The sequence below is a fragment of the Ictalurus punctatus genome, chromosome 13 (assembly GCF_001660625.3).
Source record: "Ictalurus punctatus breed USDA103 chromosome 13, Coco_2.0, whole genome shotgun sequence".
NCBI lineage: Eukaryota > Metazoa > Chordata > Actinopteri > Siluriformes > Ictaluridae > Ictalurus > Ictalurus punctatus.
The window spans coordinates 213,574-233,042 of record NC_030428.2 but is presented as its reverse complement, the minus strand read 5'-3'; the positions used below and the strand labels follow the sequence as shown (position 1 = coordinate 233,042).

The following is a 19,469-nucleotide window of genomic DNA, read 5'->3' as shown; positions in this document are numbered from 1 at the left end:
AAAGGGAAAACATGAGCGAGCGGATAAAAGAGAGAGAGAGAGAGGAATGTGAAAAACAGATATATTACTCCAGTAATGAGACCCCAGAGGGGTTGAGGGAGAGCCGTCTGTGTACTAAGAAGCATTTTGATTTACCTCGCGCCTTTTTAATAGAACATCACAGCGAGCTGTTTGTACATGCACACCGAAAATGACGACTTTTTCCCACAGAAAGTGGCAGAGGTGTGGGCAGAGGTGTGAGCAGGGGACGTGGCAACACCATGAAAAATACGCAAAGACAACAACAACAAAAAAAAACAAATAAAGAGGTTGATGTTTAGAAAGGGTCGTTATTTTGGAAGGCTTTTTGAATAGACGCATCAGGAGAATTCCGAGTTTGTTACACACATCAGTATGCTCCGCGTGCTAACCTGCCGCGTGTCGCTGTTTGCTCCAGCTCTTCCAAGAAAAAAAGAGCAGAGGAATTGTTTAGATTTTCTACACACACACACACACACACACACACACACACATACTTTCTTTGTTGGCGGAGGATCAATGGCCCATTATATTCAATCATACAGGCTTCGGTCTTAATAAGCCCAGCCTGCTTGGGTAATGGAAGTCTAAAGCAGGGATGGATTCAGCTTTCTGGAACAAGGTACACAGAAATGCCATGATGAGTCACAGTGCCAAAGGGTGCCAGTATTTATCTACGTGAATGATTATCCTCGAGAAGAAAAGAGATTAAAAGTTTTATGCACTGATTACTTTGGTGGCGGAGGTGACTGGGTGAGGAACGTATTTAAAGCAGGCTCTGTCTTGACGAGTTTCCTGCCTTCAGCCTTCTTCACGGATCTAACAGCAGGAGCGAACTGTAACTGAATTACTGAGGATTTTGAGGAATGAAATATTTGTCAGTAGAAGTGTGAACTCTTAACGCACGGTCATGTTTCCCACTGGGAATGCTCGACAACTGTTGGAGATTTTCTTTAATCGCAAAACTAATCCAGATTTGACTTTATAGTTCACACGCTTTGGAAGGCAGTTAAAATCCTTAATGCTTTTAAAAAAAAAAAAAAAAAGCCACGGCGCTGTGAGTTCTGGATTGTGATTGGTCGTCAGGTGTTGGTTTATGCTCTAGAACAGCGGCTCTGACGGTAGCGCAGGTCGTTCTGATACGTTACGGTTTCCATAGTAACGTCTTAAGAAAACAAAAACATGGAGTCAATATTTGATATTTTGTCAGGAGACTTATTTCATTCCGTCGCTTTTCTGGAAGGTGTCTCCAGTGTCGGACGTTTTCCCACGTCTTCGGGACAGACAGCATTCATTAGAACTCAAGACGTATTGTACTCGGTTGGCTGTGGTATAACAGGAATAAAACACTCCAAGCTACATCCTCAGGGTGTAAACAGTCATTTTCGCGTCCTGTCACAGCACCGTTTTAAATAAAGCATCTCAGAACGTGATCTCAGAACTTCCTAAGCAGTGGAGCTGGAAGGAAAAGTTCCCGGTGGTTAGTGTGCAGTGTTTGTGCAGTAGCTTGCCTCTGTGACACTGAGTCGCCACCTCAGGTTCGTCTCTAACACTTGAATAGAACTCTGCGGTTCTGCCGACGGATCGAGCTTCTGATGTGTGACGCCTGAATCTCCACCGCTCCCTGTTCTGTTTTGGTGAGGTCTCTTCTATCTGCATACTATAATTGAGGTCAGTCTTCATATCTAGAGCTCCGTGTTTATCTCACCTCCGTCACTCGGTTCGTCTCTGAGCTTTAACATCTCCGTTGTGGCTGAAAACTCACTGGAATACATGCTCTCTCTCTCTCTCTCTCTCTCTCTCTGTGCTTTATAGTTTATAAAATGTTGTAGCTTTCAGATCAACACTCCCTTTATGGCTTCCAGTAGGAAAAATGAATCTTTGGAACAGCTCCTGCACTCGGTTGAACTTCTTCCACGTTCTAAAGTGGAAAGAACCCCAACAGTCGAGCTGAAACGTGTAAACTGGCGTACGGTTCCGCTTCCCTGTGGAGAAAGTGTGAAACCGGTAGAACTGCAGAATTACAGTGGAAAATAGTGGGCTGAACAGTGAGTAATGGTTCATTTACAAAAAATAGACAAATTGCTGTGTTCTAAGAGGAGAAAATAATCAGAGAAAATAATCAACTTCATTTCACTGCTTCATATTATATTATATTATATTATATTATCCATCCATCTTCTACTGCTTACTCCTTTTCAGGGTCTCGGGGGACCTGGAGCCTATCCCAGGGAGCATGGGGCACAAGGCGGGGTACACCCTGGACAGGGTGCCAGTCCATCGCAGGGCACACAATCACACACACATTCACACACCCATTCATACACTACGAACACTTTAGACACACCAATGAGCCTACCATGCATGTGTTTGGACTGGGGGAGGAAACCGGAGTACCCGGAGGAAACCCCCGCAGCACGGGGAGAACATGCACACTCCACACACACAGGGCCACGGTGGGAATCGAACCCCGCATACGTTTTAATACTTATATTACTACAGAAGTAGACCACAGTTACGTCATGTACCGCACAGACAACGTAAACACATGAGATTTGAAAATAAATAAATAAAATGACAGAACTTTACTGAACATAAATTGGGTTCTTGATATTCTGCTGAGCACCGAAGTCTTTTATTGAAGAATTTATGAAAGTAGTTTATCACGGAGAACACATCTAATCGTCTGGAGGATGCATCCATAAAATAATTGCCAAAAAAAAAAAGCAACAATAAAGTGTATGCTCATGCCCGGGAATAATTAAATTGAGTACTTTATTCAGACACCGTGTAAAGGAAATGATTCTCTCAGCAGTCAGGTCTTTCATTCCGTGAATCGTGAGCGCCTCCTGCACCTATCGAGTAGAAACGCTCGAGATGATCTCACCTTCTGAAGCACGCTGTGGAGATCGTACAGTAGTCATGATTACTTGGCGTTTGTGAAGGAATCGTTGATTTCGCATCGCCGACACGATTGGGTCTGGGACACTGGTGTTTCGTAAAAGCGATCGTAAAAGATCGGGAAAAAAAACTGCGGATAATACATTTTTCAAACATTTCATCTCAGCAGTACTCTGCTGTGATTATCACACTTCAGTAAGCGCCGCTTCAATAAACTTTCCATTGTTCCATTGAGGCAAAAACCAATTACGTGAGAAACCAAGCATACGAGCAGTGGCGTTCATGTAGGCGTGAAAGCGTGTGAGGAGCAAGATCAAGAAAGATCTCTACAAATATATAGTTGAAGTAGAAAATCTTAAGTTCTAATCATACACACAGCGTACAGGATATACAAACCGATGCGTTTTCTTACTGTACGTCTCCAACAGCTCCTGTGAGAGCCCTACTATGTTATTCATAAAGCCCACATTCGAGGATGCGTAAACAGCGGGTTATATTCCTGAGAAGCTTTTTGAGCGTTCAGACAGAACTCGACTCATTATTCACTCGTTCTTGAGATCAGACACGTCGTCTGATCAGAGCTTTCAAATGACTCGTTATCGTTTTACTCTTGTGGTTGTGTCGCAGCTGTTGTTGGTGTTGCATGTGGGCGTGGCCTGTCCAATGTGGGGCTATTTATTTATTTATTTTTATTCAGTGAGGAACAGTGTTAGCTGTACACGGGATATACTGTATAATGTATACAGCGACCTAGTTCAAATTAAATAACGCACCTAATCAGGGTGAAAATCAGTTGTGTGGATTACGTATTGTGCGCTCGGCTTCATACTAGATTCCTTCTCAGATTAGATCTCTGTTGGAAAAAAAAAACACAAAAAAACAATAGAAACCATCACAGAAATCCTAATGGTTTACACTATAAATACCATTATAAACCATCAGCTAACCATTAAAACCATTATTGGTCCTTAATGGTATCCACTAGACATAACATGCCACCAATAGAAGGCAACGAATTACCAGTAGAGACCCATTACATTTCCCATTAAAACCAATACAATTCCCATTATGACCTTTAAAACCGTACAAATTCTATGATTTCTATCGTGCACACGTTTGACGATAACGAGAGGTCGTATATGATGGGACAAGACGAAACTCCGCTTCGCCATCTTCCATTTTTGTGTCAGAGGGTAAACAGGAACTGTCTGCAGGTGATAACTAAAGTTTTGAGCGAGGGAATTGAAGAACCATCGCGCCGTGCGCGCCAACGGGTCGCTCTGAGGAATCGTTCCAGATGATCGCCAGGTTTTGTTGTACCTGATTAGCGTGGAATGAAGAAATTCTCAGTTGAAACGTCATGGTTCTGTCTATGTTGTGCACATACAGGGTTCGAGGAGCATGGAACGTATATTATATAAGCTATATTCTTAACCATTCGTGAATTTTTAGCGCACTACAAGAAGGCTGTAGGGGGCGTTTATTTATTTTGCTAGCACGCTACACCTCCACTCGTCCACTGAATAGTGAAGAATCACTGTCAATCACTCCTGCAGCTCTTCTGACTGATGAAACATTTCTACTGCGATGGGCGTGGTCTCTTTCATTGAATTAGGTGCTCTGGTGACTCGTGGTGGACCAGCATCTTACTTTTTGTGTCGTTAAATAGCGTTTGAAAGTCTCAACTTAATCAGATGACTCAGATGTGAATAAAAGTATCGCTAAGCAGAGCTGATGAAATGGTGGAACAGTATATTTAAGCAGATGTCCAGACCTTTGCTCCTGTGGACAATAAAATGAGTAATCACAGAGCCAGGTCCATTAGTTATTAAAAGACAAACGCGGTGCAGCTCAGCGCCGCTAGCACGCCTTTATGCTCGCTTATCTCTCAGCGCCACTGTTTTGCAGTACAGTGCGCCTCATTGTGCGGACGTGTAAGCGGTCTCTCCTGGTAATGACGCTGTCCTCGTTTCATTTTCTTCCATCGAGTCTATTATACTGTCAGCATTGTAGGCTTCAGAAAATCCTGTTTAGCACCAAATGAGTCCTCCTGAATGTGCTGTCGAACGTAAAGGCTAGTTTTCCTTCTCAAGTGCTAATTCGTTTTCGATATTCGTTTCTTTTATCTTCACACACTTGATGGCTTTTTTTCTACTTGAAAAGGAGCGTTTCGGTTACACGTGCTTTTCGAGACGTTTCCCGTAGTCAGATCGATACTTCTTTAAGAGAGATGTTTACAGATATTGTGTTCTTGCTTTTGTTCAAACGTGAAAAAGTATGGAAAAGTACACGTGTCCGTGTACCTCCTCACGGTTCTTCCTCACGTCTGTACACACGCGTAATGATGACGAGAGCTCGTATGTGACGAGATGAAACTACGCATGTAAGATTTTCTCACACAGGTGGGAACGAAAGTTCCTCAGCTATTACGAGAGAAGAAAAAGCTCACGATGATTACCTTACCACGAACTGAGGACGTCTCTAGAACTTCTCTGGCGGTGTGCCACCGATGACCGTACGCTATTCATGTGGTTTTCTAGGACGTCTCAATCGATTCCACCATATTTCAGCGTAATCTCTGACACACTGCGCTCAGTATCTCATGCAGTTATCTTCCGCAATCCACAAACACCAACACATCACAACAGCGCTCTCCCGAGTTATCATTCGGACAGCTCTCATAAGCAGCAGACCTGACGCTGATCCCGCCGGAGTGTCTCCCCGAGGAGCCTCATCCACTGAACTGCAGCCAGAACGGCACTGTGTGGAGTTAAATAGAACTAAACAGCCTTTTACTCCCATCATTCCCTGAGGCCATGACAAGTGACTCATGTGTGACTAAGCGATGGGAGATAGAAGTCAGGCTTAACACTCCCCCAAACCAAACAGCCATCATATACGATATGTCTCGCGAAGTCGCTAATGTGCTACCATTAAGGCAAAACGGAGGAACTGTAGCTTTTGTCTGGTAATTGTGTAATTTGTCAATTATTGGACCAAACAAAACCTGTAAAATATCACAAGAAAGCAAAACACCACAGCATGCACGACTATATATTTTACTAGCTGACCGGTATGAAAGAAAATATTTCATTTTTTGCGTAGTTAAAGCAGATTTCAGGACGTCGCTACTCACTTAACAGCTGTGCATGCAAATGACATGTCCAGCTGTTGAGGGGGTTTAGAACCTACACTTCTACTGACCAAATCAAACATTCAACCCAGAGATATCTCCAGCCATCAGAGAACATCAGAGAACATCAGAGAAGGTCCATCGGTTAGCAACAGTGCTATTACATGGTCATATGGGGTTTGTGTGTGTGTGTGTGTGTGTGTGTGTGTGTGTGTGTGTGTGATGCCCACCACTGCTTCAGCAGAGTCAATATGGATGAATTCCCACACAACATATTGTTATTCATAATAATTCATCTCCCTTAGCAAGTGGGCATCTTACAGTATGCAGTGTTCTGGTTCGACACGAGCCTTCAGTCTTTAAAAGCCTGGGTGTTCATTAACAGTGATGCACACGGAACGAAACGGGAGATCGGGTTTCTGGAACTCGTGACGATGTTTCTTCAAACTATTTTATTTTTAGTTAATTAATTAATTCTTTTTTTTTTTTTTTTGCAAACAATACTCTCCTTTGTTCGTACCTCCTCCTCCCCCTCGTGCCCGACCCCATCACTGCCTACGGAGACGGCTGTGTCCTGACCTCCAAAAGCTCATGAAATCACAATGACTCACACGACCTCTTCACACGGAGAGAGCGAGGCTGTAAAGCGCCCAGCACATGCCGCGGTGTGTGTGTGTGTGTGTGTGTGTGTGTAGTCATTATTTCCTCAAATCTTTATTCGCTCGTTATTTCTAATATAAAGCTTGATTTGAAGTTAGTGTACAGACTGATAATGTAAAAAACAAACAAACAAACAAAAAAACAATAAAGGTGCTAAAATAGTTTTTTGAGAAGCCAAAGCCTAACCCCAACCCTAACCCTAACCCTAACCCTAATCCTAAACCTAACCCTAACCCTAAACCTAACCCAACCCTAACCCTAACCCTAACCCTAACCCTAACCCTAACCCAAACAAACAAAAAAACAAACAAAAAAACAATAAAGGTGCTAAAATAGTTTTTTGAGAAGCCAAAGCCTAACCCCAACCCTAACCCTAACCCTAACCCTAATCCTAAACCTAACCCTAACCCTAAACCTAACCCAACCCTAACCCTAACCCTAAACCTAATCCTAAACCTAACCCTAATCCTAACCCTAACCCCAAACCTAATCCTAACTCTTATCCTAACCCTAATCTAAGCCTAACCTAACCGTAATCCTAACCCTAAACCTAACCCTAACCCACATTTTACCCCTAACCCTAATCCTAACCCTAACCCCAACCCTAATCCTAACCCTAAACCTAACCCTAATCCTAACCCCTAACCCTAACCCTAATCCTAACCCCTAACCCTAACCCTAATCCTAACCCCTAACCCTAACCCTAATCCTAACCCTAACCTAACCGTAATCCTAACCCTAACCCTAATCCTAACCCTAACCCTAACCCCAACCCTAATCCTAACCCTAACCCCTAACCCTGACCCTAATCCTAACCCTAACCCTAACCCTAACCCCTAACCCTGACCCTAATCCTAACCCTAACCCTAACCCTAATCCTAATCCTAAACCTAACGCTAATCCTAACCCCTAACCCTAATCCTAACCCTAAACCTAACCCTAATCCTAACCCTAACCCCTAACCCCAAACCTAACCCTAACTCTTATCCTAACCCTAATCTAAGCCTAACCTAACCGTAATCCTAACCCTAACCCTCATTTTACCCCTAACCCTAACCCTAACCCTCATTTTACCCCTAACCCTAAACCTAACCCTAACCCTCATTTTAACCCCTAATCCTAACCCCTAACCTTAACCCCTAACCCCTAACCCTAAACCTAACTCTTATCCTAACCCTAATGCTAACCCTAAACCTAACCCTAATCCTAACCCCTAACCCTAATCCTAACCCTAATCCTAACCCCTAACCCTAACCCTAATCCTAACCCCTAACCCTAATCCTAACCCTAATCCTAACCCCTAACCCTAATCCTAACCCTAATCCTAACCCCTAACCCTAACCCTAATCCTAACCCTAATCCTAACCCTAATCCTAACCCTAACCCTAATCCTAACCCTAATCCTAACCCTAACCCTAACCCTAATCCTAACCCCTAACCCTAACCCTAACCCTAATCCTAACCCAAGTGCACAGTAAATTGCACTGAAGTCGTCAATACAGATTTAACTGAATAAATAAATGATCCAACTATTCAGACGTTACATTGCAAACAAAATTGTGCAAAAAGTGGAAAAAAGAAAACTTCATCAGCTTTATATACTGTTTCTTATGATGAATACACCATATAAAGGATTACTAAACCCACATCAAGCTTGAAATCATTGCGTTTTATTGGCAGATATTTTTTTATCAGATAAATTTGCTGATATTCCAGATATTTTAACTTGCTAAGATTTAGTTGTTTGTTTTGTTTCTCAGTGAATGCTCATTATTTAAACGTGTGCAGTAATAATCTGGAAATTTATTCGAGCAAAACAGCTTGGTATTACGTTTTTAATTGTTATATTTTGTTTAATTTTAGGTTTACTTGACGTCAATCAAAAGATTCGTTAGGAAAAATGAAAGAAAATATTTGTAAGGCTTCGTTATCGCTCTCAAGAATCATTTCCGTCATCTATATTGTTTGAGAATTTATTGAACCAGCTCGCTGCAGCCAGAATCAGGAAACTAATCATCACCGTCTGACCAATCAGAACATTCTCCAGAAAACGTCCACCGCGTGGATTTTGCTGGTTAGACGAGAGAGCGCATTAGGACGGAGGTTGAGTCGGAGAATTGACGGATCATTTACCAATTCCTGCTAATTGATTTTCTCCTCTAACTAGAACACAACTTCAATACATCATAGATCTTCCAGGATCAATAAATATGGCTCTAAGTGCTCAGTAATTCGATTGATTAAGACTAAGTTAATGTCTGTGCTTGATAAAGAAGTGTCCCCGGTCGGGTCACGTGAGAAAAGCCGGCGGTGATCGATGTGACCATTTACGCTGATCTTAATGTCCCTTACAGTAAAACGTGCCGGAACTTCACGTGTGAATAATCATGTGGGTCACGTGCGAAATGTACCACGTGATTAGTTTTTACTTGCCTGGTAACGTTTCATGCACTTTTCATATGGGGTGCATTTATTTATTTATTTATTACATGATTCATTCACCAGATTGTTTTCATCGATATGATTTTTTACACAATTAATTTATTATCACGTATGATTTATTTATAAAATTTTTTTTTTACACATGATTCATTTCCTGTCTTGTGGGGCACATGGTTTTACTGATTTCACACACGAATTCTATTTTGTCCATGGGATCACGTGGAATTTGTCTCCTCCTCGTCACTCATGACGTGTTGTGGTTATCTGGAACATTCAACATGCCGAACACACGATACGAGAGTCGGCCATCTGCGTTTTCCCCAGCAGCGTCGGTAAAGCAGAGGAAGGGCGTGTAATTATTTTCTAGTCTATTCCTCCAGAATGTGAATGAGTAAACCCCCGAGTGAACGCCAACCATTGTAATAGCACAATATTAATATTTGCCCTGCGTCACGTTCTGCGTGTCTTGACACCGTGGCTGTGTGAAGAGTAAGTCCCGGGACTTGATGTACCTGTGCTTGTGTGTTAATACAACATGAGCAAGAGAGAGAGAGGAGAGAGAAAGCATGCAGCTTTGTGCAGATTGACCCCTCTTTGTAAAAGCTTTTAAAACAGCCAGTTCCCTGAGCACGAGGCTGGGTCAGAGCGCATTTCCCCGCCTGGTTAATGGCTGTCAGATTTGCTGGCTGAGCTGCGACGCTTGCAACCCTCTCCCCAGCCACCGCGGTGTCACCTGGACCTGCCACTCCAGAAATCACAGCTTTAGAGCTACACAAGACTTCCATTCAGTCCAAATTGCAGAACCCCGGTGAGCTCGGGCTCGGAAACTGCACAAGCCTTCCACTGGCTCTGAGAGAAAAACCACAGCCTGGCATTCACTCCCCATCAGCATCACCGCTAACCTTTAGTTCATGCCACAGAAACATCGATGCCTCGTTGAAGGCCAACAGGAAAATGACGTTCTCTAAACCAGTGTCAAACAAACGGCTCGCGGACAGGACACAGCTTCTAATCCGGCACAACAAATGAATTCATACTCCATGTTCGTATTTACAATCCTCTTGTGGATCGTAATTGAATTAAAAACTGGGGACAAAATTGTAATTCTTTATTAGCAAACCAAACGTTTTACGTTGCAACCAAAAGATACCGTGTCTTTCCAAAAGAGCTCATTCAGAGGTTTCACAGCAACCAGGGGGGAAATCAATGCAGTCATAACGTTGACATTTTCCACATTTTTTACTCTCTATGTCAATAATAATAATAATAATAATAATAATAATAATAATAATAATCCCATTTAATCCAACATAGCCTGTTCCCTAAACTGCATGTAGCACTGCTGCTCTAAACTGAAACAGCAAATACATTACTTAAAATAAGTCAGAAATGTGCAGGTCGTCCTCGTCTTACACAATAACTGTAGGCCTTCCAGAATGACTTGAACTTCTTTAGGATTGTAATGAATCAACAAAATTGGCAAAATATGATATGAACAGATCTTGCAGCAAATTTCATTATAAATTAGATGAAATGTGTTATGAAGCGCTACGTCACTTCATTTAGACTGAAACACAGTTAATAATGCATTTATTTGGAACCGAATATACATTATGTCACAAGTAGAGACGCTATTTGGATCAAATAGTTTATAAGTCATTAAAAAATTTGAAACAAGCTTTGATAACCTTGCGAATTTTCTTAACACACACGATATTTAGATTTTTAAAAAAAATTTATTTATTTTTTTTATGTCTGCCGTGTGTTCGGCGCTGGGAGCCAATCCCCAAAAGAGTCGACTCACTGACTGCAGCCGTTCGAAATTAAGAGTCAACTCATGAGCTTTGGAATCGATTCCACACACCCAAAAAATGATTCACTGCACGTTGCACAACGCGAGGCAAACAGAGTGAATTTATCGTCTGCGTGAATCAGTTAGCAAGACAGCCATCGTGTGTTGGGGTTTATTTGGATTTTGACGGCTCATGATTCAGAGCACTGACATTAGTGGCAAAAATAACATTTTTAAAAGCACAAAATGTACAGAACATTGTGACCTTACAGCAGTTTGGGTGTCTGATTTGAAAAAAAAAGGTGTTGGACAAACAGTAAGCACAGATTGTGTGATAACTGTCAGCAATGTGGTGTGTTCTAAATGGAAAAGAATATATATATATATATATATATATATATATATATATATATATATATATATATATATATACACACACACACTTCATACACACACTCATTCATTACGTAGATGACTTCTTTTGCTCGATTCCATGTGAGTTATTTTGAAAACTACAGACACTTCCCTGATCCTTATGGATTTGAACTAGTGAGTCGATTTTAGTCGATGCTTAGCTCAGTAACAGAAAACCCCGATAATAAACGCAGTGTTAATGTTAACTTTGCTACGCATTTGTGTTGCAGAGCTGTGTAGATTAAGACATTTGAAAGAAAAATTCAGAGTGTACTGAGAGTGAAATTGGAGCGTTTCTATAGAGTTTTACGCTTCACTCGAGTGAACAAAGATACAGTGATAGCGTGTAAAAGACGGACAGCACAGTGTGCGAGCTGGAGGCTGTGGCGTGAAACTCTTGTTAAAGTGGAACTGAATAAAGGTCTTGACACGACGAGTCCGCTGTGAATTGGCCTTAAGAAGCCTTGGAGGAAAAGCGTATGCTTAACCTTTGCGTGTGTTTCAAAATAACGTTCACAATTCTACTGCTGCGGAATAAAGCAAACGACGGATCAGGAAGGCATCCATTCCAACGTGGTGAATATAACCTGCGTCACGCTTTACGCCACAGAAACCAAGTAAACAAGTGCGAGAAGAACAGCTGCAGCAGGCGTGGATCAGAACCCCGTGCTCAGTCCTCGAGCTGGTTAACTCCATCAGATGATCTCCAGTGGCACCGCACCTCGTCCCATTTTGAGGTTCCTCCATTACTCGCTGATTTAGCTGACCGGCCGGCCGCGTAACGTACATTATTCATGTAATAAATAAAGTATAATCATTATTAATGGAGAATAAATTCATATAGTCAGTTATGCGGACATGTGATGAGGCCCGAAGTTGATTATTTTCTGCTAACAGCACGTCCACGAGTGTTTTATTCTTTTTATACCACAGCAATAATATCTATCTATCTATCCATCTATCTATCTATATATATATATATTTCAAAATGCACTATATTCCCTTTGGTGTCCAACACCGGTGCATTGTGTCCGGAGTGGAAACGTGTCCTGAGCGTTGTTGCGATCACACAGAGTGATCCAGCGTCCTTCTCTAAACACGTGACTGTAATCTCTGTGGCTTTGTCCAGTCTGGACTCATCATCACTCTCTTTTCTCCTTCTCCACAGGCCGTAGAAACCAACCTGGCCTCCAAAGACAGTCACTGGGTGTTTGTGAACGAGGTAAGAGAAAACTATTTCACTTCCTTCCTCTCTTTGTCAACTCCTTGTGTTCAGTGCAATGCGGTTTGTTTCAAAGAGCTATTTTAGAGAAAGTGTGCGAGCGGAAGGTCATCGTCCGAGTCTTTTCTGTGACGGTTAACGTTAGGAACACGTTTTGTAAACTGCAGTCAAGTCGGCTGTGAGAGAATCAGCAGTGCGTGTATGTGGGTGTGTATACGGGGTTTTACTGTAACCTGTCAGGTGATGTAGGCGGAACGGGTTCAGTTGCAGACAGAGTTGATCATAAAACAGGCAATGATAGGTGCTGGACAAACCACAGTCAGAAGGGCGAATCCAAAATTCACTGAATTCTAGAGAGGTGTATGTATAGTATGAATTATATAACGTTAGACGCACTAGACTTTCAGCGTGCGGATGTCTCCGGAGAACGCTGCGAATCACGGATATGACATCAATACTTTTACAAATATTATTTCCTGTATGCAGCAACGTCGCGATTAAAATGGGTCGGCGCGACACCGCTACAAATCCGTCCTTCCTCCATCTTGGATTTTCCCGTAGTGGTCACTATCGGTTACGGGTTTTTACGTGACATGAATTCGCAAATCTGAGTTTGCCAAACCTTAATTTTTGTAACTTCTTTGTGTTTCTACTCGACGGAACCGTCAATGGGATGAACAGCGTGGTGTGTAGTGCGACCGCCCCTTTACTACGTCCCGGTACTTGCATACTCTTTTGCTACATGGTCAAAAGTCTGTATTTACGCTCTTAGTACGTAGTATAAGTAGGCGAATTGAGACGCAGTAAAAGTCAACGTCTTTATTTACTGAACAGCAGACAGAACACAGGAAACGCGGTCTTTAACTAGGTAAAGCATAGAACTAAAGTCTAGGCATGGAACGAGAGCCGGACATGGAAATAAGACCGCTTAGCATGCGTAGCGTATTCACCATTACATTCCGTGGTTCAAATACTCATTCAACGTAAATACTGCGCGAAGTGCACAGCAACACGAGGGGTTTAAATAACCAACATAATCAAGCTGAAACACAGACAGCTGGGGCAAATTGAAGACACACCCCCGAACGTCAACCAATGCTTAAACAAGTCCATATACAAAAGTCTCGTGCATGTCGACGCCGCAGTGCCATCTGCTGGCGGGTCTAACAGCCGCGGTGTGTTCTGGGAGACACAGCTCTCGGTGGATGTGTTAGTTACCCTGACATCATTTTTGCAAGGAAAAATAAATAATAATAAATAGTCTGTGCATAAAATAGCGACACAGCATGTGATTAAAAGCTCAGCTCTTTAAATACCCCTCCCCCACCACCACCGAAAGGCTGTAAAATAACACGTTTGTCCTAAAAAACAAAAACAAACCACCTCTACAAACAGTTGCACCTCAATTATAACCCCTCCCCCGTGTGATTGCAACTGATTGCCGCAATCCAAACAGCTGAGGATTACGCAGGGAAACGAGAAAGCTACGCCTTCGCGTGAATAAAAGTGGAAGATAATGGTGCAGTTTATAGATGTGTAGAATGATTTCTGGTGCCATTTTCTTAGCTGGAGAATTTTTTTTTCTCGCACAGCACATCAGTTATCAGGAAGATTGGTGCGGTTAGGAACAGTGTGCTTGATCGCGATTACACCTCAGTAAACACACTTTATATATTTCTTTCATTTATATCCCCGCAGTAACGTCAGTTCTGTGAATTTCCGACGGTTCGAGTGAGGACGTTATGGTTCTAAACACACTACGTTGTTTAGCGCAGAAGAAATAAATAAATAAAAGACTGCTTTTATTTTTAGCTCCAGTTGTGATGTGGAACAATGATACGGGGGGGTTTTTTTAGGGATAAAAAAAACTCCTATTTCGGTCTATAATACATGCCAACACTCATTTCCATTCATTATTAGTAGTGAGATGTGAGAGGAATCGAGCCAGCGCTCGTTTTTACACAAAGAAGTTGATCAGTTCTGCGTGCTGACAGTAATCCACACAGTGTCACCTCCACAGTCCGCCCTGAGCACTCTGCATGGACTTTACACAAGCTGAACAAATTGTTCTGATGTGGATTCATGAGTAATTAATGCAAGGTGAAGCTAATGGCACTCCAAAATGCAAACTTAACAAAATCCATTACGTTTGAATGTATTAATATAATACACTGCTAGCTTAGATTTTAGCAGTGAGTCACCGGATGTAATGGAAGTGATTTAGGGGAGAAACTCGACTTTGGGTTTTGTTAATAATTCACAGTACAGTGGGCGCTCCGTATAATCTAAGAGGGGGAAATAAAAGGTCAATATTTTTATGGAAGGAGTCTCCAGTGTCAGAAGTAACGCTGTAACGTTGAAGCTTTCTGACCTGTTCAGGACAGAGGAGTTTACGCTTCTTTGCCGTTTCTAACCGCATATTTAATAACACCTAACCGCATATATATAATCAAATTGTCTCGCTAACAAATATGTTTGAAAGCGGTTAAGAACAGAATCATGCTCTTGGATTATTTCAGAAAAACATCCCTGCGTTACATCATTTGAATTCTTTTAAATCCGTCGGCTTGGTTCCATCCGTTTGTTCCGGCGTGGCGCAGTATGTTATCGTGTGATATAAATACTGTGTTGGGCTTCACGCTACTCTGATAGTAAATGAAGAAGGTTTTACTGCTGATCCGTCAGTAAGAAATATTTCATTGCTAGGTGTGTCTGACTTAATAAAATTCTCATTAATAGTGAGCACAGAACAGAGCACTTTGTTATTACCACACATTCTGTCCCTGTTTACGCCGCCCCTGACGTTCCTTAAATGGTTTCCTGAATTCGTTTCCTGTTGCTATGGCAGCTAATTAGTACCACCTGTTGCCTATTACCCTGTTATTAGTGTGTGTTTAGATCTGCTTCTTTCACTGTAAGTACTGTATGAGTAACTGCATTACTGACTCATGAATTTCATGACCTTGTGTTTAGTCCATTCAGGCTTTCACTCTTCCTGCATTTTTTTTTTTCTTTCCGCATTTCTTTAAACACACATTATTCAAATACACATCCCAACCTCCATGTCCTGCGTATATAATTAATCACAGAGGGAGAGCTATTCAGAGCTTTAATCCTGAAATGACACACATCAGTACTCAGAGCTCAGTCGTGGCTACAAATTTCAACGCCGTTCGGAAGTTATGTAAGAGTTACGCACGCGGGGGCGGAGCTTATCTAAAACAGAGGCGTGTCTCAGATTTCTCAGACTCGATTCTGATCACACCCATGATGCTGTTTAGGGTAGAAAGCAACACTGAAGGAATTAAATGGATCACTTAGAATACATTTTGGCATTTCTTCTTCTTCTTCTTCTTCTTCTTCTTCTTCTTCAGGTACCGACGTGTGCTCAGCAGGACAGTTTTGTGCTCGAGCGCCACCACGTCGTGGTTTTTATGTAACATCAGCGGCTTCAGGCACGTGAACAAACGCGCGAATCTCATTGGTCGGCCAGTTTTAATGTTGAAAGATCCATCTATGGTGAAGACTTAACCTCATGGCTGAGGGCTAAAATAGCACTTGATGGAATTCATGATACTGTTAAAGTTCACGAGACCCTAACCTGTACGATCTTTCAGTACGTCTGCCTCGCCGTCTTGTTATTTTCAAGAACTGGCAAGTTGTTTATGTTAATGTTTACATTAATGTGGTCCATAATTGTTTTTTTTCCCTTCTTTAGTTTGAGCTCTTTGAGAGGAAAGATGGGAAAAGTAGTTTCTTCACTTCTACCAGTTAAAAATGTTGAATGTTTATATATAGCCTATAGTCACTTTGGATCATTCTCATGAAGGGTGCCAATAATTCTGAAAATAGAGTGTCTACTCTAACCTTTTATAAAAGTATTAGCATTTAACTGATGTTTGAGTGATTAAAAGTTTATTTGAGTGTTTCCACGTTGAGCATTACCGGCGCAGACGTCTCCCTTCCTGTTTCATTCACAGTTTCTGTTTCATAATTCCTGCTGATGTTTCCCGCTTCTATTTCCTGTCTGCTGCTCTAAAGGCACCCCACGAGCACCGTTCACACCTGTTTCTCGTTTCTTGTTATCCATCTTGTGTTGTCTCATTAGTGCTCATTAGTGTGTGTAGTGTATATGTAGCCTCCATGTTGTACATCTTCTTTGTAAAATCCGATTAGAGCTAATCCGTGGCTTCCTGTGGCTCCTTGTCTCTTGATCTCCTTGTTGTCCTGGTATTTTAGGAGGTCTTGGTGTTGATCCTCATGCAGATTTTTGACTTTTCCATTGGGCTTCCCTTTCATGGCATTGGGAGTTGCGCTAACGCAGTGTACGGAGCATTTCATACAGAAAAGTCAGTATTTAGAGATAACTACGGCCTGACTACAGCTCTAACGCGCGCAGGCGAGTTTAATAATCTGAAGGTGGAGCTTATGCAGGTGCGTAACCTGACTCTGAATACCCAGAACTTTCCCCAGGTAAAGATTAACGTACCTTTTGGAAAAGTGTCAAACTCGGTGCTCGACTCCAGTCTACAGTATATCAGATGAGGTTAAAAAAGAGCTCAGCTCGTGCCCTACGTATCGCACTACATCCTCTGCATACAGAACAGCCTGCCATAACAGCTGCAAAACAAATGCTCTCTCTAATCATCTCAAAAGTAGATTAAGAGGCATTTATACATCAGCAGATGGTGTTTAATCTACACTATGTGCACACAGTGAGTCTGGAATAGGCGAACGTGTGTCAACTTTACTAATGCGGTCTCCGGAACACAGTTTTGGTTTGCGTTAGCTTTATAAGGCTGCAGCTAACGCTTGCGCTGTGTATTATATGCGGCTGTTAAATATTCATGCACGCAGCTTTCTGACGACGCGGCATGCAGATTGCCCCGTTCTAGAGTATGTACGATTCCGAAACAGAGGGTTTGACTAATGTTGCGCGTCTTCGAATGCGTTCTCATTATTTATTCAAAGTCAGCATTACGTATTAATAAAGAGCACAGGAAGGAAGTGAGCGCGGTCCTCCTGAGCGGTCAGACATTATCAGAGCTGAAGTGTGAGGACGCACGCTGTGCTGGAGCAATCCCTCCACCTTCTTCGCTGCTCGGCGAATACTAAAAGTTGCAGTAGCCTTTAAGCGTCTGGCGGATTGTTTATACTTATTGTTGTTTTTTTTTAACCCAGCGTCCATTTTCCATCCTTCCCACAGAAGAATGCAGCACAGGAACAGACGCTTTACTCGCATTACTCGCAGATTATTAACCTCCTTTCACCCTGTCCGTGGCGTATAATTACCATTAGCTGTTGTAAGGTCTGCCTGATTACAGTACTTCGTTTAAAATTTTTTTTTTATTACTATCTAATATTGTTCCACACGTTTATTTGTCCGTGAAAGGTTTGTAGATTTCCTCTAATCCAGTCAACCGTCATAGCAAGTATGGAGAAAAACGCTGTCCGTGGTGCTGTTCTGGAAAAGTAATAAACGACATGCTGGTGCGATGAAGCGGAGTCACTGTTACCGCCCTGAAGTTGATTATTTCTGTAACAGCATGAATTATAACTGGTCCAGTTTTACTCAAGTCTGTCAGTTCTTCTGACGGTTTTCGGTTTCCTGCATTGAGATTCGCAGTGAAGTGCGGCGCCGTGTCTCCACGCCGCTCTTCCTGCAGATGTGAAACAACAGAGTGTGAAATTAGCAGTGGCGTCGCGAGCCCCTCGGTGCGTCGAAAACACCGGCAGGCTTTTAGTGTGAAAGCGGACCAGATCTCTCAATCTGTGCACCGCATGAAACAGGACACGCATCCGCACAGTTCTAAACGTGGAGAGGATGTTAACGTCACCACCTTTTTTTCTAGGTCACTCACCTCACCTGGAATCCCTCCTGAGAAAGCTGATGGTGTGTGTGTGTGTGTGTGTGTGTGTGTGTGTGTGTGTGTGTGTGTGTGATTTGTTCTTGTCTTTACAATGACGTTGCATTGGGTTACAAGATGATTTCATGAATAATGGCTGAGCAGCATCTTGGTGATGAATATTCTATGTACCGAGCTGTTTTACTTCATTTATTTACAAAACATCCGTCGTCCCGAATACAGAAAGTCACAGAAACATGAAAGGACAGGTGCAGATAAAGAGAGAGAGACACTGAGAGAGACATCAAGAGAGAGAGACATTGAGAGAGAGAGACACTGAGAGAGAGACACTGAGAGAGATACAGAGAGAGACATTGAGAGAGAGAGAGAGAGACTGAGAGAGACACTGAGAGAGACACTGAGAGAGATACAGAGAGAGACATTGAGAGAGAGAGAGAGAGAGACTGAGAGAGACACAGAATGCAAATTTGGAGGAAATGTACAATCTCTCTCTCTCTCTCTCTCTCTCTCTCTCTGTCTCTCTCTCTCTCTCTGTCTCTCTCTCTCTCTCTCTCTCTCTGTCTCTCTCTCTGTCTCTCTCTCTCTCTCTCTGTCTCTCTCTCTCTCTCTCTCTCTGTCTCTCTCTCTCTCTCTCTCTCTCTCTGTCTCTCTCTCTCTCTCTCTCTCTCTCTGTCTCTCTCTCTCTCTCTGTCTCTCTCTTTCTCTCTGTCTCTCTCTGTCTCTCTCTGTCTCTCTCTGTCTCTCTCTCTCTCTCTCTCTCTGTCTCTCTCTGTCTCTCTCTCTCTCTGTCTCTCTCTCTCTCTCTCTCTGTCTCTCTCTCTCTCTCTCTCTCTCTCTCTGTCTCTCTCTCTCTCTCTCTCTCTCTCTCTCTTTCTCTCTCTCTGTCTCTCTCTGTCTCTCTCTCTCTCTCTCTCTCTGTCTCTCTCTGTCTCTCTCTCTCTGTCTCTCTCTCTCTCTCTCTCTGTCTCTCTCTCTCTCTCTCTCTCTCTCTCTCTCTCTGTCTCTCTCTCTCTCTCTCTC

The 19,469-nt window shown here is 42.5% G+C and overlaps 1 protein-coding gene across 2 annotated transcripts in view; it reads left to right on the top strand.

Annotated features, from left to right (window-relative positions):
• The window catches only part of grid1b (glutamate receptor, ionotropic, delta 1b), a 212,382-nt gene that overhangs the window by 156,048 nt on the left and 36,865 nt on the right, over window positions 1-19,469 (top strand). For both annotated transcript variants that reach the window (XM_017484484.3, XM_017484483.3), the window contains exon 5: window positions 12,529-12,582. In XM_017484484.3, coding sequence (XP_017339973.1) covers window positions 12,529-12,582 — 54 coding nt within the window. The remainder of the gene's footprint in view (window positions 1-12,528; window positions 12,583-19,469) is intronic.